This window comes from Symphodus melops (genome assembly GCF_947650265.1).
Source record: "Symphodus melops genome assembly, chromosome: 7".
Classification (NCBI taxonomy): domain Eukaryota; kingdom Metazoa; phylum Chordata; class Actinopteri; order Labriformes; family Labridae; genus Symphodus; species Symphodus melops.
In genome coordinates this window covers 27856785-27879796 of record NC_136697.1, presented here as the reverse complement: position 1 = coordinate 27879796, position 23012 = coordinate 27856785, and the positions used below count along the sequence as shown (strand labels likewise).

General features: G+C 40.8%; 2 protein-coding genes across 2 annotated transcripts; both read right to left on the bottom strand.

The window, feature by feature from the left end:
• LOC306826302 (uncharacterized protein) lies at positions 1–16639 on the bottom strand. Its single transcript, XM_079347502.1, has 3 exons — positions 14817–16639; positions 1510–2488; positions 1–1455 (listed from the first exon to the last, which is right to left on the bottom strand). The coding sequence occupies exons 1-3, from the start codon at positions 16521–16523 to the stop codon at positions 890–892; spliced, it is 3252 nt and encodes a 1083-aa protein (XP_079203628.1). The 5' UTR covers positions 16524–16639; the 3' UTR covers positions 1–889.
• Positions 16640–20934: 4295 nt separating this feature from the next.
• On the bottom strand, positions 20935–22664 carry LOC306826301 (nuclear factor 7, ovary-like). Its single transcript, XM_079347501.1, has 3 exons — positions 22320–22664; positions 21652–22079; positions 20935–21435 (listed from the first exon to the last, which is right to left on the bottom strand). Exons 1-3 carry the CDS (start codon positions 22594–22596, stop codon positions 21001–21003), a joined length of 1140 nt encoding a protein of 379 aa, XP_079203627.1. The 5' UTR covers positions 22597–22664; the 3' UTR covers positions 20935–21000.
• Between the last annotated feature and the right edge of the window lie 348 nt (positions 22665–23012).

The following is a 23012-nucleotide window of genomic DNA, read 5'->3' as shown; positions in this document are numbered from 1 at the left end:
TTCCATGGATTTATTTACACAAAGTGAATCATCAGGAGCAGTATGCTGTAACCCTTAAACAATAAAAAGACAACATGTTCTTTAATAAGTCTTATGAACAGAAATACAAACTGTTCTTCATTTTACTCGAGAGCTTTACATGAACACAATCTAAATCTCTTCATCAACAAATGTATCATTGAATTTCTCCTTTCATTTCAACAGAATCACAATCAGCATCTCATCATTAACCTGCTTTCCATCATTACTAATCATTTTCAACAAATCATTGAAGCATTAATCTTCATGGTTTCATTTCAGTATTACACACAAATTTAAATTCATGAAGCTGTTTGAATTTAAATCAATGTAATGCTTGTTAGACTTAAAAAGCCGACCTCTAATTCATCCAAGTGACTAAAGCAAAGTGACATAGTTACATATACAGGATTTATTAAAAACATTTAAAGTGGAATGCATCTAAACTTAGTAGAAATATTATCAAATTAATATTTCCTACGAACAAGATATGTGTAAATAAAAGAGCATGAAGCACGCAAACAGCTTCCTAAAACTCTTTATTTAACTATTACGCTGTTTGAACTGATCTCAACAAAGCAGCACGCTGTGCAGTCAATTTAATCCCCTGACACACCGAGAAGATGGCAAGAAACTAGTGGAGACGGAGCTATTTCACCCTGAAATATAAAAAGTTTCGCCACCTTAAGACAATGACCTTAAAACAGCACAACAGATATTTAGACGTCAAAGTACCACCCCTAATGTTTGATTGACAGGTGATCTGTGTGCAGTGAGGGACCACGATGAGTTCTCAGATACAAACATGAAGACTAAATAAGTGTAAGAGATTAAACAGACTTAAAGCCCCTGTCTCCTTCATGACTTCTGTCTATTTCAGTTTACAGAACTCGGCAGAGGCTCCAACATCATAAATCCTGAGTCCAGCATGTAGAGGCTGAGTGAATGTGGTCTGGACTCTGTGGAGGAGAGTCATGGTTTCAGAGATGCTGTAGAAGGACAGAATACCTGCTCTGTGATCCAGGTACACTCCTACTCTGGAGGACAGAGGACCTGAGACAGGAGTCCTGACTTTATTGTAATAAAAGGTATAACTGTTGTTGTCACAATTTAATCTCCAAGATTTGTCATTGGATCCAAATGCACATTCATTTGACCTCCCTGCTCTGCTGATATTCTTGTATGCGACTGCTACAAACACTTCATCTCCTCTCCTCTCCACCTCCCAGTAACAACGTCCAGTCAGACTCTCTTTACTCAGGACCTGATACCATCCAGTGAATCTGTCTGGGTGACTAGAATAAGGCTGATGTTCACTCACTCGTGTTACTTTTCTGTTTTCATCAGATAATAACAGCAGTGTGTTTGCTGTGTTTGGATCCAGTGTGATGTCACATGAATATTTTAAGAACTCAGCTCTGGTCATGTAATCTGGATCTGACAGTAAAACATCCACTTCAGTCAGTGTCTGTGAGATTTTTGTCCATTTGTCTATCAGGATGTCCTGTAGTTTATCTCTGACTTCTGACACAGCTGCTGTCACGTCCTCAAAGTACCTCAGAGGACGGATCTTGATGCTGGATGAGTGTGTAGATTCACTGAGTGCTGACACTGAGGGGTAGTCCTGTAGAAACTGGATGTGGTCCTGTGTGTGTGAGAGCTTCTCCAGTTCAGCGTCTTTCCTCTTCAGCTCAGTGATCTCCTGCTCCAGCTTCTCCTGACGCTCTCTGACTCGACTCACTTCAGTTTGCTGCTGGGATCTGACCTGCTGCTTCACATCAGAGAGTCTTTTCTCCATGAGACGGATCAGCTCAGTGAACATCTTCTCACTGTTCCCCACTGTTTTATCAGCAGAGCCATTGATAGCCTTCACCTCCTGTTGGAGCAGCTTCACATCTTTCTCTCCGTCCTGGATTCTCTGCTGGATGTTTTGTCGACTCACCTCGAGCTCTCTCTGCTTCTCGCTCCTTGCTTCTTCAGCTGAGACTGTGTCGTGACCTTTGTGTTCGTCCATTAAACAGAGGAGACAGATAGACTGCTGATCAGTGCGACAATATACTTTTATTTCTTCATTATGACGAGAGCAGACGTTCTCCTGGAGCTTCTTGGAGGGCTCCACCAGTATGTGATGAACATAATAAGCGATGAATGTGATGATCAAAAATGCTGTAATTAAAGAAATATAATTACGATGATCATCAGGAGCAGCTTGGAGTCCATTCTTCTTCAGCTCCTCCACTAAATCTGCTAATATGGTGTTTGTCCTCAGGACAGGCCTCTGTGTAAATTCCTCTCTGCACTGAGGGCAGCTGTAGATTGTTTTCTCATTCTCTGTATCCCAGTGACTTTTAATACACTTCATGCAGTAGCTATGTCCACAGAATGTAGTCACAGGATCCTTCAGTAGTTCCAGACAGATGGAACAGCAGAATTTCTCTCTGTCCAGCTGAACTCCTTTCTGAGCCATTTTCTCCTCTCAGTAACGACTGCTCGAGCTTCACTTCCTCAGAACTGAGACTAGTGTCACCTGTGATCTACAAACTATGCGTCTGTGCAGAGAATGTGCAGCTCAGGTTGGTTACACACTTCTCGAAAATGTGAATCTAAAGGGGAGGGAACCTGGAAGAACCATATACAGAGTGACACAGGCTTTATTTGAGAGCAGGAAGAAGAAGTGGGAGGGGCGATCAAAGTCTGTGCCACTCCAGGAAGAGGAGCAGCGCTGATAAATTCAACTTTATTTCCTTGTTGTCAAAGAAGTCTGGGTTTAAAATCTGCACCATGCTCCTCTTTTTTGTCCATGGCTCCATATTCATCTGCCTCTTCTCCCTGATGATGCATCTTTTACTATTACCATTATTATTATAACTGTTAACCTGCTGTTTACATAACTCACTGCTTCTAAACACATACAGTATGTCACTTTAAACCTTCACTGGTCACTTTAACCTGCCACTTATTGCACATTTCTTCATTGTCCTGTTGAGCTCACCCCTTTATGTTTAGTCCTCTGTGTATATCCTGTTCTACTATTTTTGGAATTGTATTTGTCACTATTTTATTCTATTTTTCATTTTGTTTTTTATTCTGTACTGCTGCTGCAATGCCAGAATCTCCCCATTGGGCATCAATAAAGTTATATCTTATCTTATGTCTTAAGATTGATTTTCTCCCTATGTTCTTGCTTTGAGACATCAATGCAGTTTGACATGACATTTATTATGAAATATTCCAACTTATCTGACTAAATCAGGTGAAATTTTGAGAATTTTGTTATGAAAAGATAGCAAGTTGTAAGTGTGAGATAAAAGCTCAAATTGTCGGACAAATAACAGTTACAACGGGTACAAGATCAAAAGTCACAATAATGAGATAGTACACGATAAATTGGTTTAAAAACAAGAAATAATGGGATAATAAGTTCATTTTACATTATATAAGGTTATAATTACTTCATAAAAAAGTTATGAGTTTAAGTTATTAATTAACTTATTAATGCTATTACTCAAGAGCTTTACATGAACACAATCTAAATCTCTTCATCAACAAATGTATCATTGAATTTCTCCTTTTATTTCAACAAAATCACAATCAGCATTTCCTCATTAACCTGCTGTCCATCATTACTAATCATTTTCAACAAATCACTGAAGCATTAATCATGTTTTTATTTCAATATTACACACAAATATAAAGTCATGAAGCTGTTGTTTGCCTTTAAATGTAAACTTGTTAGACTTAAAAAGCCGACCTCAAATGCATCCAAGTGACTAAACCAAAGTTACATAGTTAGATAATATAGGATTCATTAAAAACATTTAAAGTGGAATGCATCTAAACTTTGTAGAAATATTATCAAAGTAATCTTTCCCACAAACGTGCAAATAGAAGAGCAAGAAGTACACAAACAGCTCCCTGAAGCTCTGCATTTAACCATCACACTGTTTGAACTGATCCAAACAGACCAATAAAAAAGCAGCACGCTGCACAGTCAATTTAATCCTCTGACACACCGAGCAGACGGTAGTGAACTAGTGGAGACGGAGGCCGCTTGTGGCTTCCCCCTCACGTCTTGTCCAAAAAGTTGCACTCGAACACGACACAAAGACTACAGCTGACAGCCAACCACCACTGACTTCTGAGTATGTGAGAGGAAATAACTCTCCCTGCCAGCAGGCGGCAGTAGCCCATTATGATGATATGCACAACCTTTTTCTATGGAGCTCTCTGTTCCTCATTATAACCGCAACATTCACTCTGACAAACTAATCACAGTCAATCTGATCACAGGTTTCTTTACACAAAGTGGAGCAACTAAATTAATCTAATGAAGAGAAGAAGTACTTTGGATTGTTTGAACTATTTGACCCTGAAATACACAAAATTTCATTTTAATGACATAGAAATGACAACGAGGGATTCACTCCAAAAAGAGAATCAGTATTCAGGTGATGAATGTCATCATAAGCAGAGACAGTCTCCACAGCTATACAGACACAGGAAGGAGCGCCACCTTAAATTTAAGAGTTTAAAAACAGACTTGAAGCCTCTGTCCCTGAAATGACTTCTGTCTATTTCAGTTTACACAACTCAGCAGAGTCTCCATCATCATAAACCCCGAGTCCAGCATGTAGAGGCTGAGTGAATGTGGTCTGGACTCTGTGGAGGAGAGTCATGGTTTCAGAGATACTGTAGAAGGACAGAATACCTGCTCTGTGATCCAGGTACACTCCTACTCTGGAGGACCGAGGACCTGAGACAGGAGTCCAGACATTGTTGTACCAAAAGTAATATCTGTTGTTGTTACAATCTAACCTCCAAGATGTGTCACTGAATCCAAACAAACATTCATCTGAGTCTCCTGCTCTGCTGATATTCTTGTATGTGACTGCTACAGAAACTCCTGTTCCTCTCCTCTCCACCTCCCAGTAACAACGTCCAGTCAGACTCTCTTTACTCAGGACCTGAGGCCAATCAGTGAATCTGTCTGGGTGACTAGAATAAGACTGTTGTTCACTCACTAATGTCACTTTTCTGTTCCTCTTCGATAATAACAGCCATGTGTTTGCTGTGTTTGGATCCAGTGTGATGTCACATGAATATTTTAAGAACTCAGCTCTGGTCTTGGGCTCTGGTTCTGGTTCTGGTTCTGACAGTAAAACATCCACTTCAGTCAGTGTCTGTGAGATGTTTGTCCATTTGTCTGTCAGGACGTCCTGTAGTTTATCTCTGACTTCTGACACAGCTGCTGTCACGTCCTCAAAGTACCTCAGAGGACGGATCTTGATGCTGGATGAGTGTGTAGATTCACTGAGTGCTGACACTGAGGGGTAGTCCTGTAGAAACTGGTTGTGATCTTGTGTGTGTGAGAGCTTCTCCAGTTCAGCGTCTTTCCTCTTCAGCTCAGTGATCTCCTGCTCCAGCTTCTCCTGACGCTCTCTGACTCGACTCACTTCAGTTTGCTGCTGGGATCTGACCTTCTGCGTCACATCAGAGCGTCTTTTCTCCATGAGACGGATCAGCTCAGTGAACATCTTCTCACTGTTCCTCACTGTTTTATCAGCAGAGCCATTGATAGCCTCCACCTCATGTTGGAGCAGCTTCACATCTTTCTCTCCGTCCTGGATTCTCTGCTGGATGTTTTGTCGACTCACCTCGAGCTCTCTCTGCTTCTCGCTCCTTTCTTGTTCAACTGAGACTGTGTCGTGACCTTTGTGTTCGTCCATTAAACAGAGGAGACAGATAGACTGCTGATCGGTACGACAATATACTTTTATTTCTTCATTATGACGAGAGCACACGTTCTCCTGGAGCTTCTTGGAGGGCTCCACCAGCATGTGATGAACATAATAAGCGATGAATGTGACGATAAAAAATGCTGTAATTAAAGAAATATAATTACGATGATCAACAGGAGCAGCTTGGAGTCCAGTCTTCTTCAGCTCCTCCACTAAATCTGCTAATATGGTGTTTGTCCTCAGGACAGGCCTCTGTGTAAATTCCTCTCTGCACTGAGGGCAGCTGTAGATTGTTTTCTCATTCTCTGTATCCCAGTGACTTTTAATACACTTCATGCAGTAGCTGTGTCCACAGACTGTAGTCACAGGATCCTTTAGTAGTTCCAGACAGATGGAACAGCAGAATTTCTCTTTGTCCAGCTGAACTCCTTTCTGAGCCATTTCTCCTCTCAGTAATGACTGCTCGAGCTTCGCTTCCTCAGAACTGAGACTAGTGTCACCTGTGATCTACAAACTATGCGTCTGTGCAGAGAATGTGCAGCTCAGGTTGGTTACACACATCTCGAAAATGTGAATCTAAAGGGGAGGGAACCTGGAAAGAACCATATACAGAGTGACACGGGCTTTATTTGAGAGCAGGAAGAAGAAGTGGGAGGGGATCTAAAGGGGAGGGAACCTGGAAGAACCATATACAGAGTTACACAGGCTTTATTTGAGAGCAGGAAGTGGGAGGGGCGATCAAAGTCTGTGCCACTCCAGGAAGAGGAGCAGCGCTGATAAATTCAACTTTGTTTTCTTGTAGTCAAAGAAGTCTGGGTTTAAAATCTGTACCATGCTCCTCTTTTTTGTCCATGGCTCCATATTCATCTGCCTCTTCTCCCTGATGATGCATCTTTTACTATTACCATTATTATTATAACTGTTAACCTGCTGTTTACATAACTCACTGCTTCTAAACACATGTCACTTTAAACCTTCACTGGTCACTTTAACCTGCCACTTATTGCACATTTCTTCATTGTCCTGTTGAGCTCACCCCTTTATGTTTAGTCCTCTGTGTATATCCTGTTCTACTATTTTTGGAATTGCATTTATGTTCCTATTTTATTCTATTTTTCTTTTCTTTTTTTATTCTGTACTGCTGCTGCAATGCCAGAATCTCCCCATTGGGCATCAATAAAGTTATATCTTATCTTATGTCTTAAGATTGATTTTCTCCCTATGTTCTTGCTTTGAGACATCAATGCAGTTTGACATGACATTTATTATGAAATATTCCAACTTGTCTGACTAAACCAGGTGAAATTTTGAGAACTTTGTCATGAAAAGATAGCAAGCTGTAAGTGTGAGATAAAAGCCCAAATTGTGGGACAAATAACCGTTATGAGACAGGAAGTTGGAGGTACAAGATCAAAAGTCACAATAATGAGAGAGTACACAATAAATTGGTTTAAAAACAGAAATAATGGGATAATAAGTCTATTTTACATTATATAAGTTTATAATTACTTCATAAAAAAAGTTATGAGTTTAAGTTCATAATGAGATATTTAATCATAGTTTTATGTTTAAAACTTGAAATTAAGAAAGTAGCCTCTGTCTTTGTGTGAAAAGTCAAAACGAGATAAAAGATCAAATTGAGATAAAAAGTTAAAAAATAAGAGATAATAAGTCATTGATTTGAGTAATTGTTTAAATTGTGAGATAATAAGTCACAGCCGAATTATGAGAGAAAAAGGCGAAGATATTATGTAAGATTTTCACTGTTTTACAGGTGGAAATGAGCTTCCACGGCTTCCATATCAGATCCAGAATGAGTTGTGATTTCCCTACGGCGCGTGAACGCAGCACCAGGTTGGTTTCTATGGTAACGGCTGACAACACGGAGGACGATGGTTTACAGTAGGTTCAACCTTACCTACAACATTTAACTGCGTGTATAAAACTGCCAGTAAACACTGAGGTTCAAAGTGTCCGTTTAATTTTGTGTTCAAAGTGACAGCTGTGTATTTTAAGAAGTTAAAAATACTTCAAAAATAAAGTTCTTTCACATCCCGGTGTTACGGTTTAAATGGTGACCGTGCTGATTAGTGACTCTCAGCTCATGCGTCTGTAGCTGTAGCAGCGACGTGGTTCAAAGAGGGAAAGTGTTCCAACGATTGTCTCTTTATTTATTATTTATCAGACATTTTCTTTTAAAATCGAGTCAGGACACTTCCTGTTGTAACTACGACACACGACTAACTCAGCAGGAAGTCTCCAGATAACACGGTCACCATTCACACCGTAACACTGGTAAACTGGTTTGCGATTAAACTAAATTATTTGGGATGTTTTAGCTCTCTTGGGGATAATTAATGTCAACAGAGGTTATGTTAATTTAATTAAAATAATCAAGCATATCGTGTTTGTTCATAAAAGAAGCCTAGTCTTCATTAAAACATGTTACTGTGACCTCAGGTAGCTTTCACTGCTGCTAGCCTGCTAACCAGAAACTTAGATAAAAGAAATGAAGATAAAACAGAAACATGACAGATGGTGTTAGTGCAGCTTTATTTACTCTCTCCATATTAAATTATAAATGTGATCTCTACTATCAGATAAAGAAGAGGTGTAACTCATGTCAGGGAGGAGACAGGTGAAAGGGATCCACAAATCAATCATTATTATCTCATATTAAATATTAATACAATTTAGGCACAAGACTGAACATATTTAAAAATGTTAAGGAACAAAATGTGATAACTGCAGGAGAGGATTATCAGCTTTACTCTGAACTGTGCTTTAGTCACTATATTGACTTATATGAGAAAAAAAACAAATACTACGTGTTAAAGCTCACACACTTATGTTGTTTAAGATGCTTTAAAAAGATCGCTAATCGCGCTAGCTGCGTGCTAATCATTAGCATTTAAATGTGAATTTGTTTTTATTTAGCTCTGCTGCTAGCTCAGCTAGGCTAGTCACTAATGTAGCAGATCTTTGATCGTATTAACACAGCTAAAAGTGCCTTCGTGATATATTCTGTTATCCTTTATATTCTGTGTTATTGAATTATAACTGTTATCATTTTTATTGTGTCATTAACTTATAACTGATTTAAAGTTATATTCTTTTGTATTGACTTAGAAGTCATCAGATTGAGTGTTTATCCTCTTGTTTATCTATGTAAGATGAGGGTGAGTTAGTTAACTTAATTGCCAATATAAATATTTGATATGAGGAACGAAAGTTCATCTTAACTGGTTAAAAGATTTAATATAATATAATGCTATGTTTAAAATGTTATTAAGGTACATAAATAGATTTAAAAGGTTAAAGAACATATCTGGTTTCAGAAATCTCAGGGTTTTATTTCTATCCTGTGAGATAGAAGTACATGATTGATAGATAGTTCATTGGAACTGATGTATACCAATTAATTTACATAATGATTAGAGTATTTATATCCGTTACACTTGGTTATGTTTGATTTGACATTTGAATGGAGACAAGTTGAATACATTTTAACTGAAGTTAGACAATAGTAACTAATGCAGGAGTTTCTGATATCAACCCAGCATTAATTATTAGCTAATGAAATTAGTTATCAGTTACACTTAGCTGAAAAAGGGTAACATGTTACACACTTGAAGAAATGTTTATTGCAGAGCCCATGATCTGCAAATGCACACAAATAGAAAAGCACATTGATGCACATCATCTTTTAACAGCACATTGAACTACAATGTGACTGTACTGTTCTTCCATGCTGAAGGACTCACCTACTGTATAGTACGACACACCATCTTGTGGTGAAAGTAGGTAATAACACCCAAGCTACCCAAACAGTGCTTTCTGTCTGTATGTCTCATTTTGGAGCAAATTGAATATTTGACCTTAAAAATACATCAAATAAAAGCTTTGAAGAACACAGTGAATGTGTGTTGTGAATGTCTGGCTGAACTTGAAGAGGCCTAAAGATTACAGAGGACGCTGCACAACGCAACTCTTTTTTCCATGGATTTATTTACACAGTAATCAAAGTGAATCATCAGGAGCAGTATGCTGTAAACAGAGCTGAGTCTTATAAACAGAAATACAAACTGTTCTTCATTTTACTCGAGAGCTTTACATGAACACAATCTAAATCTCTTTATCAACATCAACTCTTCATTGAATTTGTCCTTTCATTTCAACAAAATCACAATCAACATTTCATCATTAACCTGCTTTCCATCATTACTAATCATTTTCAACAAATCATTGAAGCATTAATCATGTTTTTATTTCAATATTACACACAAATATAAATTCATGAAGCTGTTGTTTGCCTTTAAATTTATACTTGTTTGATGCACAACCTTTTTCTATGGAGCTCTCTGTTCCTCATTATAACCGCAACATTCACTCTGACAAACTAATCACAGTCAATCTGATCACAGGTTTCTTTACACAAAGTGGAGCAACTAAATTAATCTAATGAAGAGAAGAAGTAGTTTGGATTGTTTGAACTATTTGACCCTGAAATACACAAAGTTTCATTGAAACTACAAAGAAATGACAACGAGGGATTCACTCCAAAAAGAGAAACAGTGTTCAGGCGAACAAACATCATCATAAGCAGAGACAGTCTCCACAGCTAAAGAGACACAGGATGGAGCGCCACCTTAAATTTGAGAGTTTAAAAACAGACTTGAAGCCTCTGTCCCTGAAATGACTTCTGTCTATTTCAGTTAACACAACTCAGCAGAGGATCCAACATAATCAATCCAGAGTCCAGCATGTAGAGGCTGAGTGAATGTGGTCTGGACTCTGTGGAGGAGAGTCATGGTTTCAGAGATGCTGTAGAAGGACAGAATACCTGCTCTGTGATCCAGGTACACTCCTACTCTGGAGGACTGAGGACCTGAGACAGGAGTCTGGACATTATTGTGCATAAAGTAATAACTGTCGTCAAAAGCTAAAATCCAAGATTTGTCATTAAATCCAAGCAAACATTCACCTGACTCCCCTGCTCTGCAGATATTCTTGTCTGTGACTGCTACACAAACTCCTCCTCCTCTCCAGTCGACCTCCCAGTAACAACGTCCAGTCAGACTCTCTTTACTCAGGACCTGAGGCCAATAAGTGAATCTGTCTGGGTGACTAGAATAAGACTGTTGTTCACTCACTAATGTCACTTTTCTGTTCCTCTTCGATAATAACAGCCATGTGTTTGCTGTGTTTGGATCCAGTGTGATGTCACATGAATATCTTAAGAACTCAGCTCTGGTCATGTACTCTGGATCTGACAGTAAAACATCCACTTCAGTCAGTGTCTGTGAGATGTTTGTCCATTTGTCTGTCAGGACGTCCTGTAGTTTATCTCTGACTTCTGACACAGCTGCTGTCACGTCCTCAAAGTACCTCAGAGGACGGATCTTGATGCTGGATGAGTGTGTAGATTCACTGAGTGCTGACACTGAGGGGTAGTCCTGTAGAAACTGGTTGTGATCTTGTGTGTGTGAGAGCTTCTCCAGTTCAGCGTCTTTCCTCTTCAGCTCAGTGATCTCCTGCTCCAGCTCCTCCTGACGCTCTCTGACTCGACTCACTTCAGTTTGCTGCTGGGATCTGACCTGCTGCTTCACATCAGAGCGTCTTTTCTCCATGAGACGGATCAGCTCAGTGAACATCTTCTCACTGTTCCCCACTGTTTTATCAGCAGAGCCATTGATAGCCTCCACTTCCTGTTGGAGCAGCTTCACATCTTTCTCTCCGTCCTGGATTCTCTGCTGGATGTTTTGTCGACTCACCTTGAGCTCTCTCTGCTTCTCGCTCCTTTCTGCTGCAGCTGTGACTGTGTCGTGACCTTTGTGTTCATCCTTTAAACAGTGGAGACAGATAGACTGCTGATCAGTGCGACAGAACATATTCATCTCCTCATTATGACGAGAGCAGACGTTCTCCTGGAGCTTCTTTGACGACTCCACAAGTTTGTAAAGAACATAAGCGATGAATGGGATGATCAACAAAGCTGCAATTTTATAAATAGAATTACGATGTTTAGCAGGAGCAGCTTGGAGTCCAGTTGTCTTCAGCTCCTCCACTAAATCTGCTAACATGGTGTTTTTCCTCAGGACAGGCCTCTTTTTGAAGTCCTGTCTGCACTGAGGGCAGCTGTAGACTCTCTTCTTTTTCTCTGTATCCCAGTGATTTTTTATACACTTCATGCAGTAGCTGTGTCCACAGGTAGTAGTCACTGGATCCTTCAGCGCATCCAGACAGATGGGACAGCAGAATTTCACGTGGTCCAGTTCCTTTCCTCTCTGAGCCATTTCTCCTCTCAGTGATGGTCCAACAGTTCCTCTTTCTCTGCATAGAAACACAGTCAGAGCTCTGATGGACAACAACCGTCTGCTCTTGTTGACTTGCTGCACTGAATGAGGTTTTTCAGTTCCAGTAATTCATAGTTTAAAATTCACACCCATCCTCATACCTGCAGGTTTGTTACGTGGAGGGAGGAGAGATAAATTTTAATTGTGTGAGGTTCAGGTTTGACTGCGTTCCTCAAAGAGCATCTTTTTAGTGAGACAGGGTGTGACTCAAAAACAACAGTAATAATAGTTGGACTTAAGCTAGGACACTGTTTGATTCTGTTTTTAAGTCAAATAATGATAAAAACATTTAAAACACTTTTTACAAAGGAAAACAGAGAATAAATAAACTAGTGGCTTCCATAACAGCCTTCACAGAAATAGACAGAGTTTGTAGTATTTGACCAATCACAGGCATTGGCAGGGCTTCTAACAGCAGAGCGACATTTTACCAACTCAGAGCAAACTCAAATATTTAGTTATAATACAAGTTTAACATGTTGTCATTGTTGGGTTTTTCATAATAAAATATGGTTATCAAATCAACATTAATAGTTGTCCTTAGTTACTTATTAATAAAAATCAACACTATTATTAAACTGAGTTAATAAACCTATGGAGACACCAGTTTAATATCACAGAACAAAATATTACAATATCAGTGTCAAATTAGTTTATTAAATACTAATATTATTGATTAATCTGTATTTCATAAATTAATGGTGTGAAATACAAACACAAAGCCATTGCACCCAGCTTATATCACATTGCAAATACACAGTAATTACAAAAATCTGCTCTTTAAATTTTAACACAATTTATTTAATAAAGGAACATTAAGTTAATAAATGAGACTCAATAAAACATATAACTATTATACACTAAACTAACGTAAAGCAAATTTTAAGCAAACTGTGTGTTGTTTATGAGACACACCCTGTCTATTTAAAAAGCTGCTCTTTGTGGAAAGCAGTCAAACCTGATCCTCCATCCTCCTTTCAGTGAACTTCAGTTAACCAATGAAAATAATTCCTCGTCACAGACCTGCAGGTATGAGGATGGGTGACACTGATGTCCTACATCAAGAAGACTCTGCAGAGACTTGTCTTCGATCAAGTCCAGCTGATAGTCAGGCCCCAATTGGACCCTTAACAATTTGCCTACCAGCCCCAACAGGAAGTGGAGGATGCCATTGTTTTCCTGCTAAACTTCATATACGCTCACCTGGACAAGCAGACAGCACTGTGAGGGTCTTTTCTCAGTGCTTTCGACACCTTCCATTCGACTCTACTGGGGGACAACATCACAACAGTGTATTTGGATGCTCCCCTTGGGTCCTGGATTGTTGACAACCTGACTGGCAGACCACAGGAAGTGTCGGACAGAGTGGACAGCAACTCTGGGATCCTTCTGTCCGTCCAACCATCCGACCGACCCACCCACAGACTTGAAATGTTACCATGACAACTACAGTCAATGGCTACATGTATGTGTAGAGTTCTTTTGGTGCATGTTTTGAATGTCTGGGTGAACTTGAAGAGGCCTGAAGATTACAGAGGACGCTGGACAACTCAACTCCTTTTTCCATGAATTTATTTACACAAAGTGAATCATCAGGAGCAGTATGCTGTAACCCTTAAACCATAAAAAGACAACATGTTCATCAGTGAGTCTTATAAACAGAAATACAAACTGTTCTTCATTTTACTCGAGACCTTTACATGAGCACAATCTAAATCTCTTCATTGAATTTGTCCTTTCATTTCAACAAAATTACAATCAGCATTTCATCATTAACCTGCTTTCCATCATTACTAATCATTTTCAACAAATCACTGAAGCATTAATCATCATGGTTTCATTTCAGTTTTACACACAAATATAAATTCATGAAGCTGTTTGCTTTTAAATCATTGTAATATTTGTTAGACTTAAAAAGCCGACCTTGAATTCATCCAAGTGACAAAACCAAAGTGACATAGTAACATATACATGATTTATTAAAAACATTTAAAGAAGTGGAATGCATAGACTTAGTAGAAATATTATCACATTAATATTTCCCACAAACAAGATATAAGTGTAAATAAAAGAGCATGAAGCACGCAAACAGCTTCCTATATCTCTGCTTTTAACTATCACACTGTTTGAACTGATCCAAACAAACGAATACAAAGCAGCACGCTGTGCAGTCAATCAATACTCTGACACACCAAGCAGACAGCAAGGAACTAGTGGAGACGGAGGCCACCTACGGCGTCGCCTCACATCTTGTCCCAAAAGTTGGTCTTGAACACGACACAAAGACTACAGCTGACAGCCAACCATGTACGTTCTGAGCATGTGAGAGGAAACAACTCTCCCTGCCAGGAGGCGACGGTAGTCCTTTATGATATTCACAACCTCTTTCTATGAAAGAAAAGAATCAATCATGTCCTCAATATTAAGATCACCACAGTTTTCAAATAGCTCTCTGTTCCTCATTATATCAAACACATTCACTCTGATGAACTAATCATAGTTAATCTGATCACAGGTTTCTTTACACAACGTGGAGCAACTAAATTAGAAAACACAAAAACTCAAACACCACCACAGATATTTAGACGTCAAAGTACCGCCCCTAATCTTTGATTGACAGGTGATCTGTGTGCAGTAATAGACAACAATGAGTTCTCAGCCACAAACATGAAGACTAAATAAGTTAAAGAATTTAAACACAGACTTTAAGCCTCTGTCCCTGAAATGACTTCTGTCTGAGTTTACACAACTCAGCAGAGGCTCCATCATCATAAACCCCGAGTCCAGCATGTAGAGGCTGAGTGAATGTGGTCTGGACTCTGTGGAGGAGAGTCATGGTTTCAGAGATGCTGTAGAAGGACAGAATACCTGCTGTGTGATCCAGGTACACTCCTACTCTGGAGGACCGAGGACCTGAGAGAGGAGTGTAGACATTGTTGTTTAAAAAGTAATAACCGTTGTTTGAAAAGTCAAACCTCCAAGATTTGTCATTGTGTCCAATCCAACATTCATGTGAGCTGCCTGCTCTGCTGATATTCTTGTATGCGACTGCTACACAAACACCTTCTTCCCTCTCCACTTCCCAGTAACAACGTCCAGTCAGACTCTCTTTACTCAGGACCTGAGGCCAATAAGTGAATCTGTCTGGGTGATTAGAATAAGACTGATGTTCACTCACTCGTGTTACTTTTCTGTTCCCATCAAATAACAGATTTGTGTTTGCTGTGTTTGGATCTAGTGTGAGGTCACATGAATATTTTAAGAACTCAGCTCTGGTCTTGGGCTCTGGTTCTGGTTCTGGATCTGACAGTAAAACATCCACTTCAGTCAGTGTCTGTGAGATGTTTGTCCATTTGTCTATCAGGATGTCCTGTAGTTTATCTCTAACTTTTGACACAGCTGCTGTCACGTCCTCAAAGTACCTCAGAGGACGGATCTTGATGCTGGATGAGTGTGTAGATTCACTGAGTGCTGACAGTGAGGGGTAGTCCTGTAGAAACTGGATGTGGTTCTGTGTGTGTGACAGCTTCTCCAGTTCAGCGTCTTTCCTCTTCAGCTCAGTGATCTCCTGCTCCAGCTTCTCCTGACTCTCTCTGACTCGACTCACTTCAGTTTGCTGCTGGGATCTGACCTGCTGCTTCACATCAGAGCGTCTTTTCTCCATGAGACGGATCAGCTCAGTGAACATCTTCTCACTGTTCCCCACTGTTTTATCAGCAGAGCCATTGATAGCCTCCACCTCCTGTTGGAGCAGCTTCACATCTTTCTCTCCGTCCTGGATTCTCTGCTGGATGTTTTGTCGACTCACCTCGAGCTCTCTCTGCTTCTCGCTCCTTTCTGCTGCAGCTGAGACTGTGTCGTGACCTTTGTGTTCGTCCACAGAGCAGAGATAACAGATAGACTGCTGATCAGTGCGACAAAATATCTTCATCACCTCATTATGACGAGAGCAGACGTTCTCCTGGAGCTTCTTGGACGGCTCCACCAGCTTGTGTTTCTTAAATGATGGTACTTTAAAATGAGGCTGGAGGTGATTCTCACAGTAAGAGGCCAGACACTGCAGACAGGACTTACAGGCTTTCAGTTTCCGCCCGGTGCAGACATCACAGGCCACATCTTCAGGTCCAGCATAGCAGTGATCAGCAGGAGCAGCTTGGAGTCCAGTCTTCTTCAGCTCCTCCACTAAATCTGCTAACATGGTGTTTTTCCCCAGGACAGGCCTCGGTATGAAGTCCTGTCTGCACTGAGGGCAGCTGTAGATGCTCTTACAGTCCTCTGTATCCCAATGGTTTTTAATACACTTCATGCAGTAGCTGTGTCCACAGGAAGTCGTCACCGGATCCTTCAGTAATTCCAGACAGATGGGACAGCAGAATTTCACTCGGTCCAGTTGGTTTCCTCTCTGAGCCATTTCTCCTCTCAGTTCTGGTGATGGTCAAACAGTTCCTCTTTCTCTGGATAGAAACACAGTCAGAGCTCTGATGGACAACAACCGTCTGCTCTTGTTGACTTGCTGCAGTGAATAAGGTTTTTAGTTCCAGTAATTCACAGTTAAAAATTCACACCCATCCTCATACCTGCAAGTTTGTGACGGGGAGGGAGGAGAGAAATATTTTCATCGGTTCACTGAGATCGCTGGCAACATGATGGACGTTCAGGTTTGACTGCGTTCCTCAAAGAGCAATTTTTAAAAGAGACAGTGTGTGACTCAAAAACAACAAACTGTAATAATAGTTGAACTTGGGCGAGGACACTGTTTGATTCTTTTATTCAGACAATTGGTGATCAGAAAAACATTTAAAGCACAACGCTGTTTACAAAGGAATACAGAATAGATAAACTTTGGATTTCCATAACAGCCCTTGTTTGAAGTATTTGACCAATCACAGGCATTGACAGAGTTTCAAATAGCAGAGTGGTATTCTTACCAACTCTGTGGAAATTTAAATACTAAGTAATACAAGTTGTCATTGTTGGGTTTTACATAATATAATGTGGTTATCAAATTAATATTAATAGTTATCCTAAGTTACTTATTAATATAAATCAACAATATTATTAAACTGAGTCAATAAACCTAAGGAGACACCAGTTTAATATCAGCGAGATCTCTCGCCCACCATCTTTCAGGAGGGATCTGAAAGATGGTGGAGAGGGAAGATGCACCATGTGGTCACATCACATGCGGACAAGATGGTGGACAACAAAGGGAGCTATGTGGCAGCCCAATGAAAAGCTGAAGCTCTCTGAGCTGAGTTAGGTAAATATTACTTAAACACGAGAAAGCCAGTGAGCCGACTTTGATTCAACAGTACATTTGTCTTTTCTGATGATGGAAGCCGTTAGCTGGAAGTAAACTAGCATAGCATTGAAGGAAAACACACAGTGGCGAACACAGCTGTTCAGCACAATAAAAGAAGATGCAGCAGCTTACAACAGATAATAAACAGAATGTGACATCAACAGTAATGCACAAGGGGGCGCTGGTTGCGTAGTGGCAGTGTGCTCACTCCCATGTATCGAGGCTACAGTCCTCACGCTGGCAGCCCGGGTTCACGTCCGGCTTATGGCTCCTTTCCCACATGTCGTTCTCCACTCTCTCTCTCTCTCCCTGATTCCCTCCTCCGTCCACTGTCCTTCCTTTTCTAATAAAGGCAAAAATGCCAAAAATACATCTTTAAAAAACAACAATGCACAATTATCTGTGGTTATAAAAGAAAAACAACTATTTCTAAAAGCCATTTCTGTCCTTGTGTATTCCGGGATCAGTGGGCTGTCTGCAGTGCTCCAAAAATATGCTGTGGAAATATCCAGCTGAATCCTCTGATGCTTGAATTGAGCATGTTCAGATCGACAGAATCATGGAGCAACAAGGGAGTTGATCTGTGTCAGGGAGTTGGCCTCCTCGAATGCCAGGGTCCAAGCATATGAAGAGAGGTTGTATCGTCTGATGCTCAAAGCATTGGAAGACCGTTGCTCTTGAGAGGTGATGGAGTTTTATGGACTCAGGGTGCGGTCATGCTGGCACCGTACGGTGCCGTACAGGACGCGCAGTCGAGTCCTCGTCTGCACATCAGAGAACAACACAGAACATGAAAGCTACTTTGTGACTTATTTTGATTATAGTCAGATACAGCCATAAAACTCTGGATTTCTCCATAATGAAGGCTGTCAGCGTTGTGTACCTGCGTGTTTGTGCTCGTGCATGAAGTGTACCGTGCCCAAGCACACCTCTCCTCCGAAGTGTGCTAAATCCAAGGAACTGTACAGGCGTGGTGCGGATGGCCAGCGTGACCGCACCCTCAGTCTGCCTGTGGGTTGAGCTAGGGCTTCCTCCAATGAGGATAAAGAGTTCAGACCCCCCCACCCCCCTCTTTTTCATTATTGCATGTAAGGTGCTATTGAGGGGGTGCTGGTGTTAAGATTGTGTGTCTTATTCCTTCAAAATGACTTAAGTTATGCTTTAAAAAAAGGACACAGGCCTGAGTCCTTTGTCCTGAACACATGGACAGAATCCAACATCATAGATTACAAAACAATGCTTCAGCAACAGACTGGTGGATTGTGGTTACCCTGGAGACAGCTGAGGTTCACGGGCATAATAGATGTTACCATCTTCAGGCCTGACGTGGAAACTGCAACTGCACTGTTGTCATTTTTCCCCCCAGTAGAGCAGGACAGACGATGTTGAAAGCACTGGAGGATAAAAACACATGACCCTCACAGCGCTGTCCAGCTTGTCCATGTCACAATCAGAATCACAATCTGGTTTTATTGCCAAATATATTTACACATACAAGGAATTAGTCTTGGTCTATTGGTGCAAGAACGGTTAACATGGGAAATAACCATAGATGTGGTTTAGCAGGAACGCAATGACATCCTCCACTCCCTGTTGGGGCTGCAAGGCGAACTGGAGAAGATCCAACTAGGGCCTGGCCTTTAATTAAAAAGTACTTTGAATTGCCTTGTTGACATGTGCACTATGGCACTACGGGGCGGCTGTGGCTCAGTTGGTAGAGTCTCTCAATCAGATGCTCCTGCGAGCAACATGTACAATGTGTCCTTGGGCAAGACACTTAACCCTGAATTGCTCCCCCTGCTGCATCAGGGGCGAATTAATGTGCATGAATGGAATTAGCTACTTGAAGGGGCAACCAGCCATCAGTGTGAATAGGTAGGTGTGACCTGTGGTGTAAAAGCGATTTGAGTAGTCAGAAGACTAGAAAAGCGCGTTTACAAGCTCCAGTCCATTTACCATTTATAGATAAACTTAGTATGAGAAACAGTGTCCTCAGATCAACTGTTTTCACTGTGTGTTGTTTATGAGACACACCCTGTCTATTTAAAAAGCTGCTCTTTGTGGAAAGCAGTCAAACCTGATCCTCCATCCTCCTTTCAGTGAACTTCAGTTAACCAATGAAAATATTTCCCTGTCACAGACCTGCAGGTATGAGTAAGGGTGACACTGATGTCCTACATCATGAAGACTCTGCAGAGACTTGTCTTGAGTCAGTTCCAGCTGATAGTCAGGCCCCAATTGGACCCTTAACAATTTGCCTACCAGCCCCAACAGGAAGTGGAGGATGCCATTGTGTTCCTGCTAAACTTCATATACGCTCACCTGGACCAGCAGACATCACTGTGAGGGTCTTTTCTCAGTGCTTTCGACACCTTCCATCCGACTCTACTGGGGGACAAAATGACAACAGTGTATTTGGATGCTCCCCTTGTGTCCTGGATTGTTGACAACCTGACTGGCAGACCACAGAATGTGTCGGACAGAGTGATCAGCAACTCTCACAGGGGACGGTCCTATCTCCCTTTCTTTTCATCCTTTTATACACAGACTTGAAATGTTACCATGACAACTACAGTCAATGGCTACATGTATGTGTGGAGTTCTTTTGGTGTTTTTTGTGAATGTCTGGCTGAACTTGAAGAGGCCTGAAGATTACAGAGGACGCTGGACAACTCAACTCCTTTTCCATGGATTTATTTACACAGTAATCAAAGTGAATCATCAGGAGCAGCAGGTTGTAACTCTTAAACCATAAAAAGACAACATGTTCATCAGTGAGTCTTATAAACAGAAATACAAACTGTTCTTCATTTTACTCGAGAGCTTTACATGAACACAATCTAAATCTCTTCATCAACAAATGTATAATTGAATTTCTCCTTTCATTTCAACAAAATCACAATCAGCATTTCATCATTAACCTGCTTTCCATCATTACTAATCATTTTCAACAAATCATTGAAGCATTAATCTTCATGGTTTCATTTCAGTATTACACATACAAATATAAATTCATGAAGCTGTTTGCTTTTAAATCAATGTAATACTTGTTAGACTTAAAAAGCCGACCTCAAATGCATCCAAGTGACTAAACCAAAGTGACATAGTTAGATAACACAGGATTTATTAAAAACATTTAAAGTGGAATGCATCTAAACTTTGTAGAAATATCATCAAATTAATATTTCCCACGAACAAGATATACGTGTAAATAAAACAGCATGAAGCACGCAAACAGCTCCCTAAATCTCTTTATTTAACTATTACGCTGTTTGAACTGATCTCAACAAAGTAGCACGCTGTGCAGTCAATTTAATCCCCTGACACACCGAGAAGATGGCAAGAAACTAGTGGAGACGGAGCTATTTCACCCTGAAATATAAAAAGTTTCGCCACCTTAAGACAATGACCTTAAAACACCACAACAGATATTTAGACGTCAAAGTACCGCCCCTAATGTTTGATTGACAGGTCATGTGTGTACAGTGAGAGACAACGATGAGTTCTCAGATACAAATATGAAGACTAAATAAGTTTAAAAGTTTAAACACAGACTTGAAGCCTCTGTCCCTGAAATGACTTCTGTCTATTTCAGTTTACACAACTCAGCAGAGGATCCATCATTATATAACCTGAGTCCAGCATGTAGAGGCTGAGTGAATGTGGTCTGGACTCTGTGGAGGAGAGTCATGGTTTCAGAGATGCTGTAGAAGGACAGAATACCTGCTCTGTGATCCAGGTACACTCCTACTCTGGAGGACCGAGGACCTGAGACAGGAGTCAGGACTTTGTTGTAATAAAAGGTATAACTGTTGTTGTCACAATATAACCTCCAAGATTTGTCATTGGATCCAAATGCACATTCATTTGACCTCCCTGCTCTGCTGATATTCTTGTATGCGACTGCTACAAACACTTCATCTCCTGTCCTCTCCACCTCCCAGTAACAACGTCCAGTCAGACTCTCTTTACTCAGGACCTGCCAATAATAAGTGAATCTGTCTGGGTGACTAGAATATGGCTGATGTTTACTCACTCGTGTTACTTTTCTGTTTTCATCAGATAATAACAGCAGTGTGTTTGCTGTGTTTGGATCCAGTGTGATGTCACATGAATATTTTAAGAACTCAGCTCTGGTCATGTAATCTGGATCTGACAGTAAAACATCCACTTCAGTCACTGTCTGTGAGACGTTTGTCCATTTTTCTGTCAGGACGTCCTGTAGTTGATCTCTAACTTCTGACACAGCTGCTGTCACGTCCTCAAAGTACCTCAGAGGACGGATCTTGATGCTGGATGAGTGTGTAGATTCACTGAGTGCTGACAGTGAGGGGTAGTCCTGTAGAAACTGGATGTGGTCCTGTGTGTGTGACAGCTTCTCCATCTCAGCGTCTTTCCTCTTCAGCTCAGTGATCTCCTGCTCCAGCTTCTCCTGACGCTCTCTGACTCGACTCACTTCAGTTTGCTGCTGGGATCTGACCTGCTGCTTCACATCAGAGCGTCTTTTCTCCATGAGACGGATCAGCTCAGTGAACATCTTCTCACTGTGCTCCACTGTTTTATCAGCAGAGTCATTGATAGCCTCCACCTGCTGTTGGAGCAGCTTCACATCTTTCTTTCTGTCCTGGATTCTCTGCTGGATGTTTTGTCGACTCACCTCGAGCTCTCTCTGCTTCTCGCTCCTTTCTTCTTCAGCTGAGACTGTGTTGTGACCTTTGTGTTCGTCCACAGAGCAGAGATAACAGATAGACTGCTGATCAGTACGACAGAACATCTTCATCACCTCATCATGACGAGAGCAGACATTCTCCTGGAGCTTCTTGGAGGGCTCCACCAGCTTTTCATGAACATAATAAGCGATGAATGTGATGATAAAAAATGCTGTAATTAAAGAAATATAATTACGATGATCATCAGGAGCAGCTTGGAGTCCAGTTGTCTTCAGCTCCTCCACTAAATCTGCTAATATGGTGTTTGTCCTCAGGTCAGGCCTCTGTGTAAATTCCTCTCTGCACTGAGGGCAGCTGTAGATTGTTTTCTCATTCTCTGTATCCCAGTGATTTTTAATACACTTCATGCAGTAGCTGTGTCCACAGACTGTAGTCACAGGATCCTTCAGTAGTTCCAGGCAGATGGAACAGCAGAATTTCTCTCTGTCCAGCTGAACTCCTTTCTGAGCCATTTCTCTTCTCGGTAACGACTGCTCGAGCTTCGCTTCCTCAGAACTGAGACTAGTGTCACCTGTGATCTACAAACTTATGCGTCTGTGCAGAGAATGTGCAGCTCAGGTTGGTTACACCCATCTCGAAAAATGTAGATCCAAAGGGGAGGGAACCTGGAAAGAACCATATACAGAGTGACACAGGCTTTATTTGAGAGCAGGAAGTGGGAGGGGCGATCTTAGTATGAGTCACTAAATGAAGAGGAGCAGCGCTGATGAATTCAACTTTGTTTCCTTGTTGTTAAAGAAGTCTTGGTTTAAAATCTGCACCATGCTCCTCTTTTCTGTCCATGGCTCCATATTTCTCTGCCTCTTCTCCCTGATGATACATCTTTTATTATTACTGTTATTATTATTATTGTAACTGTTAACCTGCT